This window comes from Thalia democratica, chromosome 8 (genome assembly GCF_965202585.1).
Source record: "Thalia democratica chromosome 8, ktThaDemo2.hap1.1, whole genome shotgun sequence".
NCBI lineage: Eukaryota > Metazoa > Chordata > Thaliacea > Salpida > Salpidae > Thalia > Thalia democratica.
In genome coordinates this window covers 38,516,397-38,540,015 of record NC_139172.1, presented here as the reverse complement: position 1 = coordinate 38,540,015, position 23,619 = coordinate 38,516,397, and the positions used below count along the sequence as shown (strand labels likewise).

Here is a 23,619-nt window from a genome sequence, read left to right as displayed (position 1 = left end):
CAACTTGAATGAGATTTAGTTGTTCTAGTTTAACTGTTTTGATATCTTATAACCATTTTTGTTCAAAAACTTGATTTATGTTGTTTTGAAAAATTAGTTGAAATTTTAAATCTATTGATTATATAATATTTTAAAGACTGTAAATTAAGTTTTAATTATTTTAGACATTTAAGTTCATTTGAAACAGTTTTTAGTCACTTAAAACTTTTTTTTTCTATTAAAAAGTGGCAACCCTGTAACAATTGTTGAAAAACAATTTAATTCTATTAAGGTTTAGATAAGTATCTGAAAAAAAACAATACTCAACATATATAAAACATCTTTTTGGTATCAAAGCTAAAAACAAATAATATATTGACATTATATCACAGTTATAATTTACAATAAAAATCACTTTCCTTATAAAATAAATTTGTGGTTTTTAGTGAACTTTAAATTTAGTTAGACTATAGTAACACTACTTTGTAAATATGTACTGAGAAATATTCTTAAGGTTTACATAATTTCACACTTTGTGTATTATTCTAATGTTTTAATTTAACTCATCTTTTCAAGAAAAATGTTATTATTAAATTAAAAGTTATTTTGTTTATATTAGTTAGTTTATTCTTTGTTTAACTAGTGATGAAAAACTTGGAAAATCAGCTCGTTAAAGTTACACATAATTGCCACAACTATAAGCTACTCTGAAGTTTTGAGTTTTTTTATGAGTAATTCAGATTGGCTAATTTAGTTTTTGATTTCATGCAAACCTAAGCTATTTTTGAATTTTTTTCTAATTTCAAGCTATTTTTTGGCTTCCAAATGTGGTTTTCTTAAATTTAATTTATATTATCTAGTTTTTAAGTCTTTTTAATTAAACAAATCACAGAAACTTTTCAAAAACTTAATTGTTTTTACTTTTAAAATAAAATAAGCTTACTTGTTAGTTTTAGAATTGCCAAAAACCTTGAGTCCATTCAGGCTTAAAAACATGGAATTTGAAAATTTTTGATGAAATCTTAAGTTTTGAAGAAAATCACTAAAACAACCTGGAATTTTTAAGAATTTTTTCATGTAAAGTCAGATTATTCAAAATTGACACAAAAATTCTATATATATATATGTATATATATAAATCTTTTGTTACCTTTTTTTTTATTTAAAGACACATTTTAAGTAACCTTACAGTATTCTTTTAATGCTGTTATACTGTTGAAGATTTTTTACATTAAACTTTATTTCAATAAATACTTGTAATTTGAAAATAATTATTAAATGCTTTTAAATCTCAGTGACTTAGGACAATTCAATGTGACTTATAATAGTTTTTCTGATTTGAAACTAAAACCTGATTTAAAAAAATTCAGACAAGTTAAATAAAATTCAGATTTTTTTTTTGTCTTAACTAGACAATTTGACATATATGTTTTAATTTTTTAGGTTTTTTCACTTAAATATATTTTTTAATACTAAAACTATATATTTTTTCAAATAAGTTTAAAATTTTTAAAAGGTTCAGTTTATTACCAAAAAGGATTCCTACACACATAGAATAAATAAGACTAGACTAGTTAATAAAATTATAAAATCAAAGGCTTATTTTTATGTAAAACACCAGATAGTTTTGATAATTATTCTTAATATCCTTAACGTTTTTACTGACTATATTTTGAATTGTTATGTATTAAGTCCTGTTATATTGTATTAGAAAGCAAAATGATAAGAAAAGTCGTAGCTCATTTATTTATTCAAATATCTAAAATTTTGTAAAGTTATTGATTTTAAAAAATATTATTTCCTTACAAGTACTTAAGATAAAATTAATACATAGTGCATAAACTACAACACATAACATTTAGGAAATGGAATGAGAAGTATCATACCAGCGCATCATCGGATAAAAAACCAGGTTAGTGGGCACATAAGACAAGTGAAAAGATGACCAGAAAACACAGCTTTCAATGAAGTCAAATTTAAATTGCTTTTTCTAGTTTCTTTTTTTCGCTTTTTTGTTTATATGAAATAAAGATCAACAAAAAAGAAGTGAATGAAAATTAATTATGTAGTAGTTAGTTAATTATGCATACTAAGATGACCAAGTACCAATTGAATTGTTGAAATGTTTTTACTAGATAAATAGTTAAGTTCGGGTTGTACAACGTTTTCATTCAGCGGACCAGATGTGAAAAAAAATATATTAATAGTGTCCAGAACATTAAAGTTTTGTTTGATACACGAAAATAGGTAAATTAATTTGCCAAAATGCTAATTATTTATGACCCTTTTAAATTATGAAGTTTTATTTCCCTTATATTAAATTTGAGATTTTTTGTATACATTTTAGTTTCTAGAATATCTAATGTAAGTTTTACCTCTCGCTTCCCAGATTCGAGTTAGATTCAGTAAGTATTTTCACGGTGTTTATTTCTCTTTGTTTTCTTGAGTAAAAATTAAGCTATACAAACAAAAATGTTGTTGTAAAAATAAGATTTATGAAATTTCTTATAATATTGGAAATATAGAGAAGTGTATAAATTTGTGGTAGTTTCCTATGAATAGATATTCGCAAATATTGTTGCAGTGTCCTTATAAAAGATTAAAGTCATTTACATGTTCTTACCACTAGTGGCATAATTTAGGGTACACAGAGTTAATATTACGCATTTTAGTGTGAACAATTAATCAGCTTGAAGACCACTGCACTATCGTATGTCATCTGTATATTATCTTATGTCAAACGGTAGAGTTAAACTAGCTGAAAAGCCACTACGCTATTTTAATGGAAAATGTTGGTCTAAATGGTTAACTAAATAACGATAGAATGGCACAAGCTTTATTTAAGCAAAGAAATACACCTAATCCGGAATGCAAACTGTCCCCTGCACACATCCTTTTGGGCGGATATTTGAAGAAATCATTACCTTAAGTCAAAAAGAGTGTTGTGATGTGACTCACAATAACCCGTAGATCTCAAAAATATGGCGTGACGCACGTAGTAAAAAGGAAGAACCTATCAGTGTTCGTTATGTTAAGTTTCTCGAAAATTAAAATGAGCACACAAAATCGTTGCCACCACTGAATTGCGGTGATCATGTAGTTGTACAACATCAAACAGTTAATTTTCCTAGAAAGTGGGAAAAAAGTTGAGTGGTAATTGAACTGAAGGACTGCCATCAATAAAATGTCAAAGTTAATGGATCAGGTCGCTTAACAGTTCAAAATCATAAGTTTCTGAGAACATTTAGTACTCCTGGTTGCAAATATCTGGGCATTGTCCATTTTCTGAGAAAGGCAAAAAGTTCCACTGTAGAAGTTTGTCTTTCCTGATAATAAAAATAAATTTAAGAAAAGATTTTGATGTTATGCACTCTTTGAGTGAATGGCTTGTAACAAGGCTGGAGATAACTGTAGAAATAATTGCAACATAAAACCAGCTGCCTTTTTTTCACTTCAGGACTCAAATTTCAAAGGTGAAAGCCAATTCTCTTTAAAACAGTGAAATGGTGTATCGTCTCGTTTGGATCCTTTATCTGAAAGAGATTTTTTTTGACAATGAAGTGTCGCCAAAGATAGAACTGCGTCGTTTTGGCCGTGTAAGAACCGTGAATGTGATCTACAATACTGAAAGTGGTACCTATAAACATGTTTAAACTAAAGTTTATATTAACGTTTTTATTTAATTGTAAACAAGTTTTATCGGAAAATTTCAGTAGTTTTTGTTCTTTTTGAGTTTAATTTCGTTGATTTTTAGACCTGTAAAATGTGTTTAACTTTACAGCTTACTTTAGAATAATTTTATTTTGTTAGGTAAATGTATCGGTTCATCTCCTTTATGTACAAGTACTTACTTAGTTTTCATTATGTTTTGTTTTACAGACCATAGCATTCTTGTAAATATTTTAAAAATAAACTTAACCAAGAAATATATTTATCTACATTAAGCTGAAATCGTGGTTCAAGCGGCCAGTAAAATAGGTATGTTTAAATAAATACTTAACGGTTAAATACATTAAGTTGATTTGTAATAAACATTATACAGTTTTCAAATAACTTTTATTTTATTCATGTAACTTTAATTAAAAATAACATTTAGTTATTTAAGGTACTAATTAGTATAGCCATTAAACAAAAAAGCTATTTTTAAAAGAGCTCAATAAGCAGAAAGCAAGTTAAAGTAATATTGCTTTATTATTTAAAATGCGTAGACAAGTTTGATATTTGTTATTTGATTTATTTTACTCAATTATTTTTATCTAATTGAACTAGATCAATTTTCAAAACTTCTAGTAAATTATTTAATACTTACACTAAATTTAATTTTCTTAAAGACAGTGGCGTCGCGTGGTCTTTTAGTTAGGGGGTGCTGCAGATTGACATAGTCAAATTAAAAAGTTACTTTAGTTTGAAACCTTTTGATTAAAATCATAAAGGTAATATGACAAAATAGCAAACTTTCCATTAAAAAAATGTTGAAAATATTTATTTAAATAAATAATAAACAAAATATAAAAATAAATAATTAATCATATAACACATATCTCATACCTTTGTATATCATTACCCTTTTTTAAACAACTATGACTACTTTTATTTTTGTCCATGTAAGTTTTTGCATTCGCACAATTATAAATTTACTAACTTAATTTTATCATCTGTCTAACTAGTATTAAAAATAGAGAAAAAACAAGCAAGTAACTTAATAAACGAGGTTGCCCCTGCTCGAAGTTTCCCTGCTCAAATTTCCTCTGCTTAAGTGTTCCCTCCTCGAGTATCTTCTGCTCGATTTCAACTTGTCATATTGTTCTCGCGTTGTAGTAAATTTTCAATAACGATTTATTTCTATAAGACTAGTTTAATATATAAAAAATTGAAAATTGTTTTCATTAAACTTACAACTTAAGCATAGAATTTTAGTGATAAAAGTTGCTGATAAAGTAACATTTGTTTTGTATAATAAATTTCAGATAAAGTTTTAAGAACTTACTTTGTTAATGACACGCTCAGTATTTAGTGAACTATAATCGTTTAAACTTAAATAATAATCATATTTTTTTATTAGTCTATAGTTTTTGGACTTAGTAAGTTAAATTAAGAACCACTGACCGAATATGCTAAAAAGCATTGCTTAGTTTACTCGAGCGTGAAAATACTAACTTGAAACAAATCAAAATTAATACGCTTTAACACTGAACTACCATAATATCTCTTAGCTTTTTAAAAAAACTGCTACTTATTATACAACTAGAGAATTGTTTTATTTGAAATTATGCTTTTTATTATCTCTTAATTCTTTTGGTTAGTCAATCTTTATTTTACTGCTGATCTCTTAGTTTTAGAAGTATATTCAAAGTTTTTAGCTAGATTTTATCGTTGGTGTTAAAGGACATTTCTAAAAAAGTAATTGAAACTTAAGTTACCTCAAATAATACATACCACATTTATAAATTTATTTGATTTGTTTATAAAGTTGGAAACTGTGTATAATGTTTCGTATATTAAAAACTACTTATATTAAGTTGTTGTCGAGAACATTTATTTTTATCACTATATAGCGCTGAAATACATAGCTAGATAGTTATGAAATATTTTTCAGATAGCTTGTACAAAATTTATTATATTAGTTTTTTACTTTAAATTAGTTTTAAAACCAACTAATCGTTTTTTTTTTATTCAATTAATTATAAAATTAGTTTCCTAAACGAACTTAATTATTAACTCTATTTTATATTTTTTAAATTTTATAAACTAAACTTCGTCATAAAACCTCAAAGTTTATAATAAAACATGAATATTCTAAAAATTTTCAGATTTTATCATTCGACAAAAACGAAGCTCCTGCTACATAGGTTCTTGAAACCAATTTCAGAAACGACCAAAATTAACTTCTTTGTATGGCGATGTATTGACTCCATATGTTCTACCTTCTCAAATGCAGTTAACTTTTAGAGTGAGTTTGATAAAACTAATTTTTTTTAAAGAAGTTTGTTATAAACATAATGATTTTTTTAACTATTTTTTTTTGCTTGCTTTATACTAGTTCTTTTCAAACCTGTTTCTATAAATTTTATTCACTTTATCAATATGGTCTAACAAGTTTTGTTTTCAATTTTTTGTATTAAGCTTTAACTTTTCATCAAAGCTTTTTTATTTTGTAAGCTCAAATTAACAATTATAGCAGTAAAAACTTATAGAACAGAGTGTAACAAAATTTTTCGCAAATGGCCCCTTTTTAAGAAATAAAAAAGCCATGCCCCCTTAAACAAGATTACTCATAAACTACAATAAAAAGCACCAAAAACCTCATTTTTGTTTTTCATTTACAACTCCTGAATATCTAGTGTAAGTTTCAAATTATGACCTCTTGGCCCCCTATTACCCCTTTGCTGCTCATGACCCTTAGAGTATCTGTCATGGCCAACTTTTGGAAACCCTGCTTTAGAACTTATATTTTCATGGGCCACTTTTTAATAAAATATGTAATTAAAATTTTTTTAACAAAAATGGATTTTTTTGTTCTATACAGGGTTGCTTTTTTACCTGTAATCCTGAAAAATCTGTAAATTGAAAACTTAGGCAAAAAACCTGGAATTTAGGAAATTTCGAAAAAAACTTGTAAAAACCTGGAAATTTATCAATTTTCACGTGTTCTGTAGTAAAACTATATTTTACCCAAAAAATCTATCATATAAATTAAAATTTTAGTCATCATCAATTTCTTTTATTTAACAAACATATTTTAAGTAGCTTAACAGTATGTTTTTAATGTTTTATATTACATATTTAACACAGTATCTAACCTTAAACTTTATTTTTAACTAAAAATAGACCCAAAAATGTGTAAATTTAAAAAGTTCAAAGAAATTTGGAAAACCTGGAAAATAATTTGAAGAAATGAGTGGCAACCCTGTAACTTTCTGACCAAATAGTAACCAAGTTAAGTAAATCTGCTGTAGGAAAAGCCTTAATAACTACACACTATCATTAAAACAAGTAAAAAATATTGGTAAAGTGTAATAATCGAAAAATAAAAATAATTTTTTGATTATATATAATTTTAAACTTGACAACAAAATTACAATCCTTCAATTAATAATGTAAGCAGTAATTTACTTATTTTCTGCTAATTAGTTCCTCAAAATCAACAGTTTACTTAAATTTTCCTCATACCACAACATTTTAACTATTTTTTGAATCATCTTACTCACAATGGTTAGTAAATTTACTGTTGACAATAACTTTTTAGTTAGCAGGCTAATAACAAATAAACTTTTACAAGTACTTTAAATCATGTCTGAACTGTTAAAAACTAATACTTATATAAAAGAATTTTGTTTATTTTTTGCCAATAATTACCCCACACAAACCACCACAATTCACCTCGTGGACCTTTTTTAATTTTTGATAAATGTTTTGTCATGTTCTATTCTAGCTCAAATTTTAAAAGATCAATAAAAAAGTAAATACTATCTAGCCAAAAACTAATTCAGTTTATAATTTAAACTTCAGAACTCGAAAGTCATACACTACTATAAAAAGTTAAAATAAGTTTTTTTCAGTTTAAAGTAAAAGTAAGTTTCGAATTGTGACCTCATAGCCCCCCTGTACCCCTTTACTGCTCATGGCCCCTAAGATTAAATGTTTGTTTCCTTGGTTATCTTGATTCTATTTTAAATTTCTATAAAAAAATATTTATTTACTGTTTAAAACTAAAAGTTTTAAATATGTTGATTTAGATCATTGTGAGGTTTCACTTGACTAATCTTTGTATAAAAATAATGTTGTTTTTATTATTTGAGCTTTTTTAATAAAATATATTTAAATACCTGATATCTTTAAAATATATTAAATTTGTTAATTTGGGCTAAAACCTAGAGAAAAAAAAAACGTGATTTGAACTAAAATCACTAACCAACTTGGAATTTTATAAAAACCACTAAAAAACCTAGAAAAACTTAGAATGTGTAACAATTTTTACATGTTAAGTAGTAAATTTTGAATTTGACATAAAAAGTCTACCATACACATAAAATATTTACGTCATCATCAAATTTTTTTTACTAAAAATCACATTTAAAGTAGCTTTACAGCATCTTTTCTTTGTTTTTATTTTGCTTAGCATAGTATTTAACTTATAAAAATTTTCATAACCTTGAAATAAGCCTTAAACTAAAATTAGAATTACAAAAGTGTATTTTTAAAAACCTGGAAGAAATGCAGAAAATCTGGAAGAAATTTTCAAAAAAAAAAAATTGACAACCTTGATGTAATGTAAAAATATATTTTGACATATTTCAAAAAGCCCATGATAAGTTTATACAAAACATTTAAAATCAACATAAAACTATCAAGTCTACAAGGTTATCAAAAAACTACTCCAAAGTAAAAATAAAAAAAATTGTTTAAAAATAATCAAGTATAACAGTGATTTTTAATTGAAATTATACTGCCACTCTTTTCAGTTGCTTAAACTAATCAAGCTAACTAGAGCTAGTATAATATCTCATAAAATCTTAATGTAATTCAAGAAAACTCTAAGTAATTTGGAACTGAAATAAATAAAAATATATAAAAAATATTTTTAAAACATTTAAAACTTAAAACAATATAATATTATAAGTTTTAGTTATTTAAGCACTGACGAGGTTTTGACCGAAACTTAGTTTGTAAAATAAATTTTCAGAAAAATAAATTCACTTTTTAGATAACTTTAATTCTCAGGCTTGCTCATGCGTGTTTGCAGTATTTTTTACATTTTATGACTATATATATTTAACACTCAGGCTAGCTTTTTTTTACGTTTTAATTGAGGTATAAAGATATAAAATAACTCATTATTTTATTAATGTTTTTGATTTTTTTAAGCTATAGACTATCTCTATATTTTCAAAGAAACCGAAGTAGTGCAAACAAAGTGTCTTTATTTAGTTACACTATCTGTTTTGCTCCCTTAGTAATATTTTAGATTAATTAATTATTACCTTACACTGATTATTCATGGCGCTAATTACGTTGTTAGTGTTAGGAAAATACTATTCATAATTTCATGCTCTTTTTTACTGTAAGTTATTGATGAAAACTAGAGGAAACGTATAAAACTGTCACAAAAAAATTAAAAAAAGTGTTTTATAATTGTTATTTCATTTAATTAAAAGCTAAAAATAGTTGAAAATTTTAAGTACTTTTAGTATATTTGTATTTCACTACAACACATTATAAAAAAAGTATTTTCAACACTTTATTACGAACTAATAAAGTAGACTTATTTTAAGTTTTATTAATATTAATTCTTTTTACTTATTTTAAGACCTACCAAATTCCTAAAAGTGCACTTTATAAAATGCATTTATTTGTTTAATAACTATGATCATGCTCAATTTTCATCAGTTATTTTTAATAAGAAATCTACAGTTTAAGCAATTTCCTTCTTTTGAGCCTTTTAAATACACTATCATTTAAACTTAATGATAATCTTTGAGTTTTAAACAAATACTAGCTACTTAACATTTAGTAAAACGGTTGTTACTGAAATAGTAATTTTAGCTTTGGTGACTAAACTACCAATTTAACTTATTAATTCTTATAGGACTTTTTTTAATTTAAATATTTTCAAGCTGAAAAATGTCTTACAACGGCGAGAGCATTGAAGGTAATGAACCTGTTTTAAAATTATATTAGTTAAGACATTTTAATAACTATAAGAAACGTTAGACCTATACAGACTAACTTTCTATTTTTCTCGTTTATTACTTACTCAGACTCTGCTTAAATTGAAAAAAAATATTTACATATCTGTACTTCTTTTCTTTGAGGCAAGTTGTAAGGATTTGAAAGTTAAACATTTTAAAATATATATATTTTTATATATGAACGTTAAATTCCTCGTACCACTTTTAAGAATTTTTATTTGTTATGAACTACTTATTAGTCTTTTTCATTAAGTGTTAAAGCTTCATTATAAAAAATCACGGTTTATAGATTTTAATATTTTTTTATACTATTTTTTTAAACGTAAACTTATGCAGACTAGTTTGATGCTGTAGTTTTTATTTTGAAGATTGGCAACCCTTGGTATACGTAAACTTGGATTAGATGTTTTCAAAAATTGCTATTAAAAGTTTTTAGATACATTCTATGAATTTTCTTCAGATTAGAAATTTTTTCTTCAATATTGTTTCAGATTCCGATGAGATCAGGTTATTCAAGGCTAATTTGCAGATCAGAATCCTAACAAACAAACTTGAAATGAAAGAAAAAATCTTTAAGTTGGAAAAAGAGGGGTAAGTAACTTTTTTGACAAATTTTGTGTTTTAAATATATATTAAGCTGATTTCCAAATTTTAGTTATATTTACTTGTTTGTATAAGTCTGTTGATGGTAAGAGAGGCTCTCCATTTTACTTAGCAGTTAATTATAAATGTATTAAAACTGAACAAACTTTAGTCTTAGGAAGCTATCCAAGGCTATAGTTTTTTATTGTTATGCTCTCTCTTTTTAAACATACGGAGTTGTAAATTATAAGTCAGTTCTCTCAAAAGTTAACTTAAGGGCTTTAAAGTACAATATATATCCATATATAAAATAGATAGAAATTAAAGGAATATGTTATAACTAAAAGCAATAAATTTAGATTAGAACTGAAAATTATCAAGCTTTTGGAGGTATATAAAGTGATAGAAGAAGATAGAAATTCGATAAAGAAGAAATTTAAGAGGTAAGTTTCAAATTAGTTTAAAGTTTCGTAAAATATTTTAAAAACTATAGATCCTAGAAAGTCATGAAGTTTAAAAATGTAGAAAAAAGTTCTGACTTGATGCTCTTTATTTACTAGAAGCATTTTTCAGTGTTTATAAGTTTTTATCTGATTAGATTTGCATGTTATTAATTTTTTTATAACGGTTACTTTTATGACTAAGTAAATTTATTTTTATCTTTTGTTTGATGCGATGCATTGACTAACAAAAATAGCGTGAAATATATTTGGTTTACAGCAGTGCTTCTGAACCTTTTTCTAGTGGCGGAACCCTTTTCCAAAGTTTAACTTTTCCGCGGAACCCCTAACTTGATTTTACATAAAATGTTTAATATAATATTTCCTGCAAAAACAAAAAAATTTCAGTGAAAAACGAATTTTTTAGCAAAACTATATCATTGTTAGAAATCATACCAATTGTAATAGTATTAAGCCGAGTCAAACTAAAAGTGCGCCAGAGGCAATAGGTATTTTATGATTCTATAATAAATAAACGAAAATAAAAATGATTAATCGCAACGTCATAAAAATCTTTCCTTGCATAATAAAACCAAAATGAGAGCTACAAAAAATAACGAAATGAACATGAACCTAATCAAGTTCACAGATTACCGTAATAAACGGGTAAGATGCCTAACGAAAAATAAATAAAAAACATTTAGTGCGAAACTTGAACTTGTCTCTTTGCAACAAGCATGTCAATGCGCGGCTGGATTTTGGACAGACTGAGACGGAGACTGGCAGATAAGGTTGGAGTCAGCATACAGTTCCTTTGCTTCGTTTTAATGTTTCTTACATGCGAAAAGCCGGACTCGCAAAGATAAGTGGTTATGAACGATAAAAGAAATTTTACTGCACGCTTTGCTAAGACGGGGTACTCTGAAATTGCACATATCTAAAAATCTAAAAGCTCCTTCCCTTTGAAACTCAATTTTAAATTTCTATCTTCAGATAGTTGTAGCAATTCGTTTTCTGTATCTGTAGGACGATTCACTTCTTCTGAAGCAATATCACACATAAAAGGATTCAAAATCCATAAATTTCCGATGCGAACATCTTCAGAAAAATAATGTTGAAACTTTATAAACAAAAGATTAAGGTGGTTGTATATTTCGTCAGAGAAATTGAATTCTATGCTTTTTTCATGGGCCTCATCAAACCGGTTAAACATCGCAAAATTACCATTGCTAACCTTTTTCTTCCAAAAATTAATTCTATTTTTAACGCCTCAATCTTGTCTGTCATGACAAAAATGGAATTTTGCTTCCCTTGCATGCTTAAGTTCAAAGCGTTCAATTCTTCGAAAATATCGATGATATAAGCTAGCCTGGCCAAAAAAACATCATCTTCAAAGAACTTCACTAATTCTGAGCCTTCATCTTTAAGAAAGGTGAACACCTGCTTCTTTAATTCAACGAGACGAACCAGTGTCCGCCCTTTCGACAGCCAGCGAACTTCGTTGTGATAAAGAAGTCGCACATGGTCAGCATCTAAACTTTCACATAGGTCTTTGAGACATCTAGCCTTTGTGTCACTTTTCTTTATAAAATTAACAGTTTTAATCGACGCTGAGAGAACTTCTTGTAAACAAGAAGGAAGATGTTTTGTTGCCAAATTTTCTCTATGTAAAAAACAATGTATCCATTTAGCTTCAACTGCTTTATCCTTCATTTTCCTCACTACACCATTTTTAGACCCAGTCATAGACGCTGCACCGTCAGTACAAATGCCGACACATTTATTCCACTCTAAACCCTTGCTGATGAAATAATTTTCGATACATTTCATTACTTCAACAGAAGATTTTTATAAATAAATATCAAAAAAAATATCATTGAGTTATAATAATTAAACAGAAAAAGCAATTACTTAAATAACAAACTTTAAAACTTTGCTAACATAGACATTTAAAAATTTTTATCATGTAAATTTAAAAAATTGTTTCAAACTCAATTTCTGTTAAAATTTTAAAGATCTGGCCACAACTTTTAAAAATTAGAGTATCATTTTTTAACATGTAAGTTTAAAAAAACTATTTAAAATTCAATTTCTGTTAAAGTTTTATAGGCCTGGCCAGATTTTTAAAAAGTTATAGTAGCATTTTTTAAGTAAAAAATAAGCTGTTGTACATATTAAACTTTAAATCAAGCTAATAAGCATATTTTCAAACATTTTTACAGCATTTGAAACAATATAATACACCAGAAATAAGTTTCTGATAAAGATTTTTTATATAGTTTTATTGTGTAAACCTTAGAATTTGTTTTGATTGCTACTACATTGTTTGCTTTAGTGATAATACAAGTATTTTCATGACTTCACTAAAAATAGAAATTCAAAAAATTTAGGCAACCAGGACACCTAATAATAATGAATACCCATTAAAAGTCCTACCGCTAGATACACACTAAGCAGATCAATGAATGCTATAATTATATATGTTTTCCATTTTTTTTGAAGTTTTACGATTTATGTTTTTTTTTCTTTCAAATTTCTTTTTTGAATTTCGAAAGGCTTCGCGGAACCCCTGAGAGGCGTCGCGGAACCTTAGGGTTCCGCGGAACCCCATTTCAGAAGCACTGGTTTACAGCATAGAGTTTCTCTTTTGTATATACTGCTTTAAAATTAGTACATAGGAGCTTTTACTTCTCTTAGCTACGTCTGTTTTAACTTTTTGGTTTTAAGCATTAAACAGTCTTTATAAACAACTAGAGCAAATTTTAGATTCTCAAAACATATTTTAATACACAACTTAGAATTCGATTTTACATGGCAAGTTAAAAGCTTAAAGTTAAAAACTGATTTATTTTAGTAAATTTTATGTTTTATGTTTTTGCTTAGAACAACTGTTTCAGTTTTTCTCCTTAATAGTTGCCCTTTCTACAAGCTATGTGATGTGTTACAAAAAACTTGTTTATAACAAACTCCGTTTGAAACAAGTAAACTTAAAATCAATATTTAAAAAAAAGCAGTACTATCCAGCAATAACTGCTAACCAAATGAAGATGATAATGTAAACAGTAGCTTTAGTCAGTACTTCTCTAAACTTGTGCAGAGTAGAAAAGTAAAGAAAAACACTATTTAAAATTCAAACTTTTTACAAATTTCAACATAAAAAAAGGAAATAAGTTTTAACATTGAGCTGCATTAAAAATGCGAAATGCTAGCAATACGGCTATTATCTAAGGTTGACAAATTAAATAGTATATTCTTAAAATATAGTTTTAATCAAAACTTGTTTTTTAGTATTTACTTTAAATTATAGATGTGTTTTCTAAAACATTTTATAAGCACTAACAAAACTTCCTTAATCTTTTTAGCTTAAATTTTGCTAAAATATAGAAACGTGTTTACGGTATCACAAATATCAAACTAAATAAAAAAAAATTCAAGTCTGAACAGAAAGAAGTTCGAAAAAAAAGCATTGTCTGACTCAAACATGAGGTTGCGTGAAGAAGTCGAGTTGCTGAAAAATAAGCTAAAGTTGACAAATTCATTGTAAGATTGTGTATTTTAGTCATACAATTACTTTTTTGTTTGAAAGGTATATTTTAAAATGTTTTCTTAAAAAAAAAAAACTTTGTTTCGAATCAACGAAATGTTTGCTTTGCAGTAATGGTAAAAAAATTAATCTTTTTGAAAAAATTAACTTACTCTCTTAGATTGGAAAAAATGGAAGCTTCTTCAAATGATAATTTAAGCAAAAAAGACTCAAGTGTAACAGACGTCGGAAACATCGATGGTGGAAAAATTTTAAACATAATCATCATTATTTTAATATTTTATAATATATATAAGTTTAATAAAAAGATAATAATTTATCATTTAAAATAATTAATAAGTAATATATTATTAATATACAACGCTTTGTCTGTAACTGCTTAGTTAATCTTATTTGAGCACCATACTGATAACTAGCTTAAGGTAGTAGCGAGATGACTAGTGATACTAAATAATTGGGCTACACAATTATACAATATAGTTTTGTTTTGTTTTCTTGATAATACAAAGTATAGAAAGTCTAAACAACTTGTTGTAACAATAACAGATTTAATTAAAAATGTCTCCGATTTATTAGATCTGACTCAGTTAGACGAACATTATGACTTAAACAAGAATCAATCAAATGATTATGTAGCAAACAATGACGATCCTAAGTTGCAGAAACGTAACTCTAGCAATCAAACAAATGGTATGTGTAATGCTGTTACTGAAGTTATTTTAATTTTTCTATAGTTATTACTTTTTGATTTAGTTGAAGCTGCTATAGTCAGTTCGAACCACGAAAGTTTTGTTGATAATGTGTCTCAACAAAACATATTTGAATATGGATCTAATGACTCCGAATTGGAAAAAGTTACTGATACATCTAGTGGTATCAAGACTAGTAAGTTTCTTTTATTAATTAATATAAGAATTTATGATTCACTTGAAGTTTCTATGACGACAAATATACGCTCGTTTTCAGCTCTTTAATTATCAAAGCATATTTAACGATTTATCAATACTGGATAATAATACAAATTAAAATGTTTAAAAGGCTGATTCAATATTATAGGTATTTATATAGTATAATTAAAGTAATTTCTAATAGAAGGTTTGAATCTGTTCTGTTCTGTCTTTTGTTGTGTTCATCATTTGTGTAAACTGCTTAGTGAATTAAACACGTAATACTCAAATAAACTCTAGTGTTTCAGATCTAGAACTCTAGTGTTAAAAATTAATAAAAATAATGACTTTGTATTTAGTTCATTTTCCATACCAAAAAAGGGATAATATTCTTTTAAATAAAATTGTATAATGAAACAAATTATTTAAAACACAATTAAATTTAAATAAAGTTTCAAAAGCTTCAAATTATATCTAGTATTAAATAGTTTTAGAATACTTTATGAGATTATAAATAAAGTTAAATTTTTAATATTTTGCCATTCCCTAATTAAGTTTTTTTGCTTGAGTTTTCGTATAAGTATTTGATTGCCCCAATTGAATAAATGTGTTAACTGTAAAATATATTCTATTTTGTTTACTGTTTTTTTAATTTATTTATCAATTAAACTTAACAAACAAGAAGTATGTTTATTTATAATAATTTAATTAACATTTTATATAATAATTAATAATTTATAATTAATTTAATTTAATCTTTTATCAAGTTTACTCAATACAAAATTTTATTTATCTGTCTTTCGTCTAAAAACTCAAACTGTGCGGATGCAGACAAAACCTCCGCAAAGCAGAAAAAATCCATGTTGTCATGCTTGGATTCATATAACAAACCTGGGTTCTCTGAAAAATATTTCGAAGGATTGCAACCGGAAAAAGAGCAGCGTTACTCTTACAGAATGAGAACCAAGAGAACGCTTTTTGATGGTAAAAAAGGTATAAACTTTTTTTATTTGATTATATTTACCACAAAAATATCTCGTGTTCAACGTAAAGTTACCTCTAAAAACATTACCTACTTCTTTTACGCTTATTATTATCAATTTAACTATTCAAAATTTAAAGTTAATCATTTGCTGAGAGAGATCTTAGCGAAACAAGCTCATTGGAATATAAAACACTAAAAAATTTAAATAGTACTTTTTCTTTATTAAACTAACACGTGTACCTGTGTGTTGATAAGTTACAAACCTTAACGGAGATCTGTAAAAAATAAGGTTAGAAAAGAATATAGGCTTATTTAGGTGTATGTATGTCTTTTTTTTAAAAAGTTAAAGTAATTTAACTTAGAAGACTATATGGTTGTTAAGTATGCAAAAAAGGTTGTTAATATCTGAGTCACAAAGAATAACATAAGGATACGATATTTTAATGTAGTTATTACTTATTTTTCAAATACTTAATGGTCATTTAGTCTTATGAGTTAGTATTTGTTTGACTTTCATGTATTTTATATTTTAATTTGTTATCAACTTGTAAATTTGTTATTAAATTGTTGTTAACTTTACTATATCAAAATATATTTTATTCTTTTCTAACAGCATTTATTCTGTTACAAACCTCCGTTGAAGTGTATTAGCATGTAAGCACACATAAACATGTTTTAGTTTGATAAAGAAAGAGTACTGTTTGTATTTGTTGTTATATTTAAATTTAAATTTATTTATTAACAAAACACATTTTATATCCTTTCAAAAGAAACATAATGGCTGATGTTAAGATTAACGTTTTTTTAGACAATAAGGCTGCGCCGAAAAAGAAAAAAGTTGAGTTTCCGAAGAAGAGGTTGGCTACACAGAAAATTCCACGTTCTCACAAGAACAACAACAGTAAACCTTATCAGTGCAAAGATTGCCCTAAGTGTTACGGAACCAAATCAAAACTTACTAGGCATATAAGAACGCACACGGGAGAAAAACCCTTTGTGTGTTCTATCTGTGGTAAACCATTTGCTCGAAACGATCACAAAAATAACCATGAAGCAACTCACAAAATTGAAAATAAATTTAAGCGCTAAACATGCCCTGAAAGAAGTGAAAATTCGTGCAAAAGATGAAATGAATTGTTTTGTGCTCCATCTTTGCTTAAAAAAGATAAAAAAGAAACATGTGTCAGCATTTTTTCTCATTGATTTAGCTATAAGTATCTTAGAACTTTAGTTAGAAAAAGATGCATTACTTATGCTTTGGATATTTAGATTAAGTATTAATTTCTTGTGTTTGTCTTTAATTTCATAAAAATGTTTGTTTAGACGTAAAATAAAGAACAGTTTATAAGTAGTTATTTTGTTGGGTATCTTTGAATTTTTCAATTATAATATAAAAACAATATAATAATTAAAACAAATCTTAAAAGGTTAATAATAATTGGTTTAATACAGTTTTGGATGTCGCAGATACATAAATGATTTTGGTAAACTTTTATTTAAGTTTTTACGGAACAAAAAGTATAGTTGCAATTTTTTTTCTTCATATAGTTTTTTAGTCTACTTTCGTTTGTAATAAAAAAAACAGTTAGCAAACAATTACATTTAATCTAGTTTAAATGTTACAACTGATAAAAAAAGGTTTATATATAAAAACTTTCTTCAGAAGGAATAACCAACAGAAACAACTAAGTAAAAAAACACAGATAAATAAAACATCAAACAGAATTTAATAAAAATTCAATTTTAAAATATAATATTAATGTAAACATAATTAACAATGATCAAGTTATTGCAAAGCATGTTCAAAAAAATATTGAGATTATCTTTATTTGTCTTTAATTAAAATTATCTTTTTAACTTATACTATCTCCAATAATTGTTTTTTTAAATGATCAGCCTAATCAGACACTTAATTAATAAAAAAGTTTTGTTTCAAATTTTTGGTCAGTTTAACTTACCAAATAAATACATGAATATTTCTAGCTTAACTTATAATGACTGTCACATAAGCTTTATCAAATTTTGTTCAGATACTCTTTTTACACAACTTATTGAATCTACTACCCATAAATACGGTACGATTTTTAGTCTACTGCTTTGTAATCATATGGGTTTGGATAAAATTAAGTTTCATTCTGTGGATTAGCCTTTAACGGATGCTAATGACAACAGCGTTATTTCATTTGGCAGTACTGTTGATAGAGGAACAAAGCCAACTTCTCGATCGCTCTACCCAAGTTTAATAAGGTAAATTTTGATAACGTTAACAATTTTCTGTCAGAAATAAATTCGAGAATTATATACCACAATTCAAAAAAATAACAGAAGTTTTATGACAAAATTATAAACACAATAAACTTTTCAAATAAACATTTTGTGCCTTGAACTAAACCTCACAGTAAGTTAAAATTTTAACTTTTAAATATAAAAAACCATTGAGAGAAAAACTAAACTCTATAAACAATGTAAATGATAGAGATACAAAAAAAGTTCAAATCAATATCAAAAAGCAGTTAAATGTTTAATGAAGAACATTAAAATATTTCTTTTTTCTAGACGAAATGAAAAAAAAACACGGCTTTATAAAATTTAAGCTAAAGATAGCACTTGCTTTTAATACAAAAACAAATATTCAAAAGTATCTGATTTTGATAAAGTCTCTTTTCCTAATAAAGCACATTTGAAATAAAAGACCTTTAAATAATTAATCTAAAAACAAGTTGACATCATTTATTTAACAAAACATAAACGTTTAATATTTCTAAGACTAGCTTATTAAATTAGTTGTAGCCGAAATAAAATATTTTATAACATTTTATTCTACAAAAATCAAAAAAAAAATTCATTTCACATTGAAAAGCTATTGAAATAAAATCTCATTCTATACAAAAAATAATGTTTAGAATAAATAAAAACTTACCAAATAAATACATGAATATTTCAAGCTTAACTTACAATGACTGTGACATAAGCTTTATCAAATTTTGTTCAGATACTCGTATTACACAACTTATTGAATCTACTACACATAAATACGGTACGATTTTTAGTCTACTACTGCTTTGTAATCATATGGGTTTGGATAAAATTAAGTTTCATTCTGTGGATTAGCCTTTAACGGATGCTAATGACAACAGCGTTATTTCATTTGGCAATACTGTTGATAGAGGAACAAAGCCAACTTCTCGATCGCTCTACCCAAGTTTAATTAAGCAAATTTTGATAACGTTAACAATTTTCTGTCAGAAATAAATTCGAGAATTATATATCACAATTCAAAAAAATAACAGAAGTTTTATGACAAAATTATAAACACAATAAACTTTTCAAATAAACATTTTGTGCCTTGAACTAAACCTCACAGTAAGTTAAAATTTTAACTTTTAAATATAAAAAACCATTGAGAGAAAAACTAAACTCTATAAACAATGCAAATGATAGAGATACAAAAAAAATTCAAATCAATATCAAAAAGCAGTTAAATGTTTAATGTAGAACATTAAGATATTTCTTTTTTCTAGACAAAATGAAAAAAAAAAACACGGCTTTATAAAATTTAAGCTAAAGATAGCACTTGCTTTTAATACAAAAACAATTATTCAATAGTATCTAATTTTGATAAAGTCTCTTTTCCTAATAAAGCACATTTGAAATAAAAAACCTTTAAATAATTAATCTAAAAACAAGTTGACATCATCTATTTAACAAAACATAAATATTTAATATTTCTAAGACTAGCTTATTAAATTAGTTCTAGCCTAAATAAAATATTTTATAACATTTTATTCTAAAAACATCAAAAAAAAATAATTTCACATTGAAAAGCTATTGAAATAAAATCTCATTCTATACAAAAAATAATGTTTAAGAATAAATAAATTTTTACCAAATAAATACATGAATATTTCAAGCTTAACTTACAATGACTGTCACATAAGCTTTATCAAATTTTGTTTAGATACTCTTTTTACACAACTTATTGAATCTACTACACATAAATACGGTACGATTTTTAGTCTACTGCTTTGTAATCATATGGGTTTGGATAAAATTAAGTTTCATTCTGTGGATTAGCCTTTAACGCATGCTAATGACAACAGCGTTATTTCATTTGGCAATACTGTTGATAGAGGAACAAAGCCAACTTCTCGATCGCTCTACCCAAGTTTAATAAAGCAAATTTTGATAACGTTAACAACTTTCTGTCAGAAATAAATTCGAGAATTATATACCACAATTCAAAAAAATAACAGGAGTTTTATGACAAAATTATAAACACAATAAACTTTTCAAATAAACAATTTGTGCCTTGAACTAAACACCACAGTAAGTTAAAATTATATCTTTTAAATATAAAAATCCATTGAGAGAAAAACTAAACTCTATAAACAATGCAAATGATAGAGATACAAAAAAAATTCAAATCAATATCAAAAAGCAGTTAAATGTTTAATGTAGAACATTAAAATATTTCTTTTTTCTAGACGAAATGAAAAAAAAAAACACGGCTTTATAAAATTTAAGCTAAAGATAGCACTTGCTTTTAATACAAAAACAAATATTCAAAAGTATCTGATTTTGATAAAGTCTCTTTTCCTAATAACCACATTTGAAATAAAAAACCTTTAAATAATTTATCTAAAAACAAGTTGACATCATTTATTTAACAAAACATAAATATTTAATATTTCTAAGACTAGCTTAATAAATTAGTTCTAGCCTAAATAAAGTATTGTATAATATTTTATTCTAAAAACATCAAAAAAAATTCATTTCACATTGAAAAGCTATTGAAATAAAATCTCATTCTATACAAAAAATAATGTTTAAGAATATAATTTGGTTTTAAAAAAATACAATTTTAAATAAACCTGCATAAACCTAATATTAAAAAAGATTTTTAGTTACGTCGAACTTTTACTTGAATAATTTATTACTTATCGTATACTGACAATGATAAATAAAAAAACAGTAACTTCAGATTTCAAAAAAAATACAAAGTTTAACAAAAACTTTTAAAAAGTGTTTAAAAGGACAGGAGTCTAGTACGCACGAATGCACACTTTTAAACGAAAGGTCAATTTTGCACAGATTATTTTTTCATTTTTTTTATTTAAATATTACCCCTAACCTTTACGCTCTATCAGTAACTTTTTTTTTTTTAATTTGTCTTTTTTTATAATCAATATATAAATATTTTTTTTGTTTTCTCGTTTTTTCAATTGTTAACTTTTATCTTTTTTTCTATAACTGTTCCCCTTAAACCTTACTTTAGGTCGGTAACTTATTTTTATATTGCTATTTTAATAACTATTAAAACTTTATATAAATTATATAATAATAATAATTATTCTTCATATTATTTTCTTAGTGTTACTTTTTTTTCGTTATTTTTTGTTATTATTTTTTATTATCACTGCTACCTCTAAACCTTACTCTCGGTTAGTGACTTATTTTTTAATTTAATAGTTTTCAATTTTAATTATTTTAGAAGTTAACGTGATAAATTTAAATTGAAGTTGTAAGATAATTACTTACATCGGTAATCGTTCAGAAAAACTTAATCAATAATTTTTTTTAATGATTTCGTTTCGTGCAAACAAACAAATAAAAAAGTATACTTTAAAAAATATTAATACCATAAACTATCGAACTAAATATTACGATTGAAATTAGTAGGGAAACGTAAAGTCGATACCGTGGATCAACAGCTGTTGTTTAACAACAAGCTGTTATCATGAAGGTTGAAGTGCGAGCTGTTATTTGCAACCTTCTTTCGAAAGCTTCTTCTATATTTTCTGCCTGATTGCAAAACCACTTTGACTTTGTGGACTGTTTGCTTTGAAATTAAAAAAAATCAGTACTTCTGCATGCGGAAATACACTTGAAGTCAATGCGTTGTTTCTGCATTACTATGTAAAATATTTCAAGCCCTTCCTAATACGGCAAATAAGCAGCCATTAATAAGCTGTAACATTGTAATTAGAATCAAATTCGCTGTTATTTACTTATTACTAGACACTTATTTTTAAATTTTCCAGGCTTTTCTACGCCAAATTTTTAGTTAAAATTCAGTTTGAAAGTTGTGTACTTAAAAAATATGTTTTTTTTTGTTTTTTTTTTAAATCAGTAGTAAAAAATTTTACAAAAATTTACAGTTTGTGATTTCAAAAAAAAATTCTTAATAATTTACGTTTATATTAAACAATTTTAATTGTTTTTTTATAAATTTATAAGTTGCTATAGAATAATAAGATTAATGTAAAAAAGGTTTCTAAGCTAAAAATGAAAAACTAAGTATAAATCTAAAAGTTAAATTTTTTAAATAAACTAGATATATATTCGGGTAAACCTAAGATAGGATCCGCCAAATTATTAGATCGAACATTTAAGATAAATAAAGTATTAAAACTATTGCTACACCTAAAAAAGATTTGGTTTGTGACAGTAAGTTATAAAACTCTGACTTAGGCTATTAGTAGCCTTTTTAAACACGAAACACGTTCTGCTATAAAAACTTGCATATTTTAGTCTACTATTTTATTTTAAACAAATATTTCTTATTTCAGTAAACCTAAAAAAATAACACCATTTTTATCAACAGTTCGTAGACGCATTTAAGTGAAAAAAATTTAACATAAATCAGCAAGCTGCCACCATTATATTAATTTGTTTAGTGTCAAATTTAAAGATTTTAACGTTTGTTTAAAACTTATTTGTTCTTGAAATTTTGGCACCTTTGCTACACAGCTGCCCTACCACTTACTAATAACAAAACAAAATAAGTGTAATTGGTTAAAATTTTACTAAAACCTATCATATTTTAAAAGTTACAGATTTTTTTACAAACAGACATAAATGATTAACAATTTATTTTAACTGAATTGTTTACTAAGAGAAGCAAAAGTTTTTTTTTTTATTTTCAAGAATCGTTAGTATACATTTCTCTTATAAAACATGCACTTTTACATAAAGTATAAGTAGAATTTTAGGCACAATCAAAGTAATAAACCGATAAAAAAAATTAAATGTTGTAAAGATTAGTCAACTTCGTAACTAAAACCTACACGATATTCTTTTAAAGTTAAAAATATGTTCAAGTTTTAAATTTAATAACGAGTCATTACTTGAAGTGTTTAAGCTATCGAGAAGAGTTTTAGACTATACAACAGAATATTAAACTATTTAAAGAACAATAAGTTTATATTAGCTGTGTTTAAGACTTTTAGTGTCAATGTAAAAAAATGTTACGGTTTTAATATTAATTTCTTATCTTGATGTTTAAACTAATTCCAATTTAAAAAAACTTATAAGTGTTTTGATAATTTAAAATTTTAATAATAAAAAATAAAATAATCTATAACAGTTTGTTAAGAACATGGGGTCCAACATTTATCTTTACTAAAAATAACATCGGCTCTTACATGAAAGCTTAAAACCCAAACTACAAACTAGTTTTTTTTAAACTAGAAAATATTGTTTAAATTTTGAGATACTGAAATTTTTGTAAAAA

General features: G+C 25.6%; 1 protein-coding gene across 1 annotated transcript; it reads right to left on the bottom strand.

Moving 5' to 3' along the window:
- Nucleotides 1–3,223: 3,223 nt before the first annotated feature.
- LOC145843218 (protein FAM200A-like) lies at nucleotides 3,224–12,520 on the bottom strand. Its single transcript, XM_082950678.1, has 2 exons — nucleotides 11,925–12,520; nucleotides 3,224–3,305 (listed from the first exon to the last, which is right to left on the bottom strand). The coding sequence occupies exons 1-2, from the start codon at nucleotides 12,518–12,520 to the stop codon at nucleotides 3,224–3,226; spliced, it is 678 nt and encodes a 225-aa protein (XP_082806804.1).
- Between the last annotated feature and the right edge of the window lie 11,099 nt (nucleotides 12,521–23,619).

Bases quoted from the DNA above. Each gene is read 5' to 3' on its own strand.
- LOC145843218 (XM_082950678.1), bottom strand. From the start codon at position 12,520: ATGAAATGTATCGAAAATTATTTCATCAGCAAGGGTTTAGAGTGGAAT. The intron at 3,306-11,924 runs GTTAGCAATGGT...TTTTATTATCAG, and splicing joins TTAATTTTTGGAAGAAAAAG to GAAAGACAAACTTCTACAGT.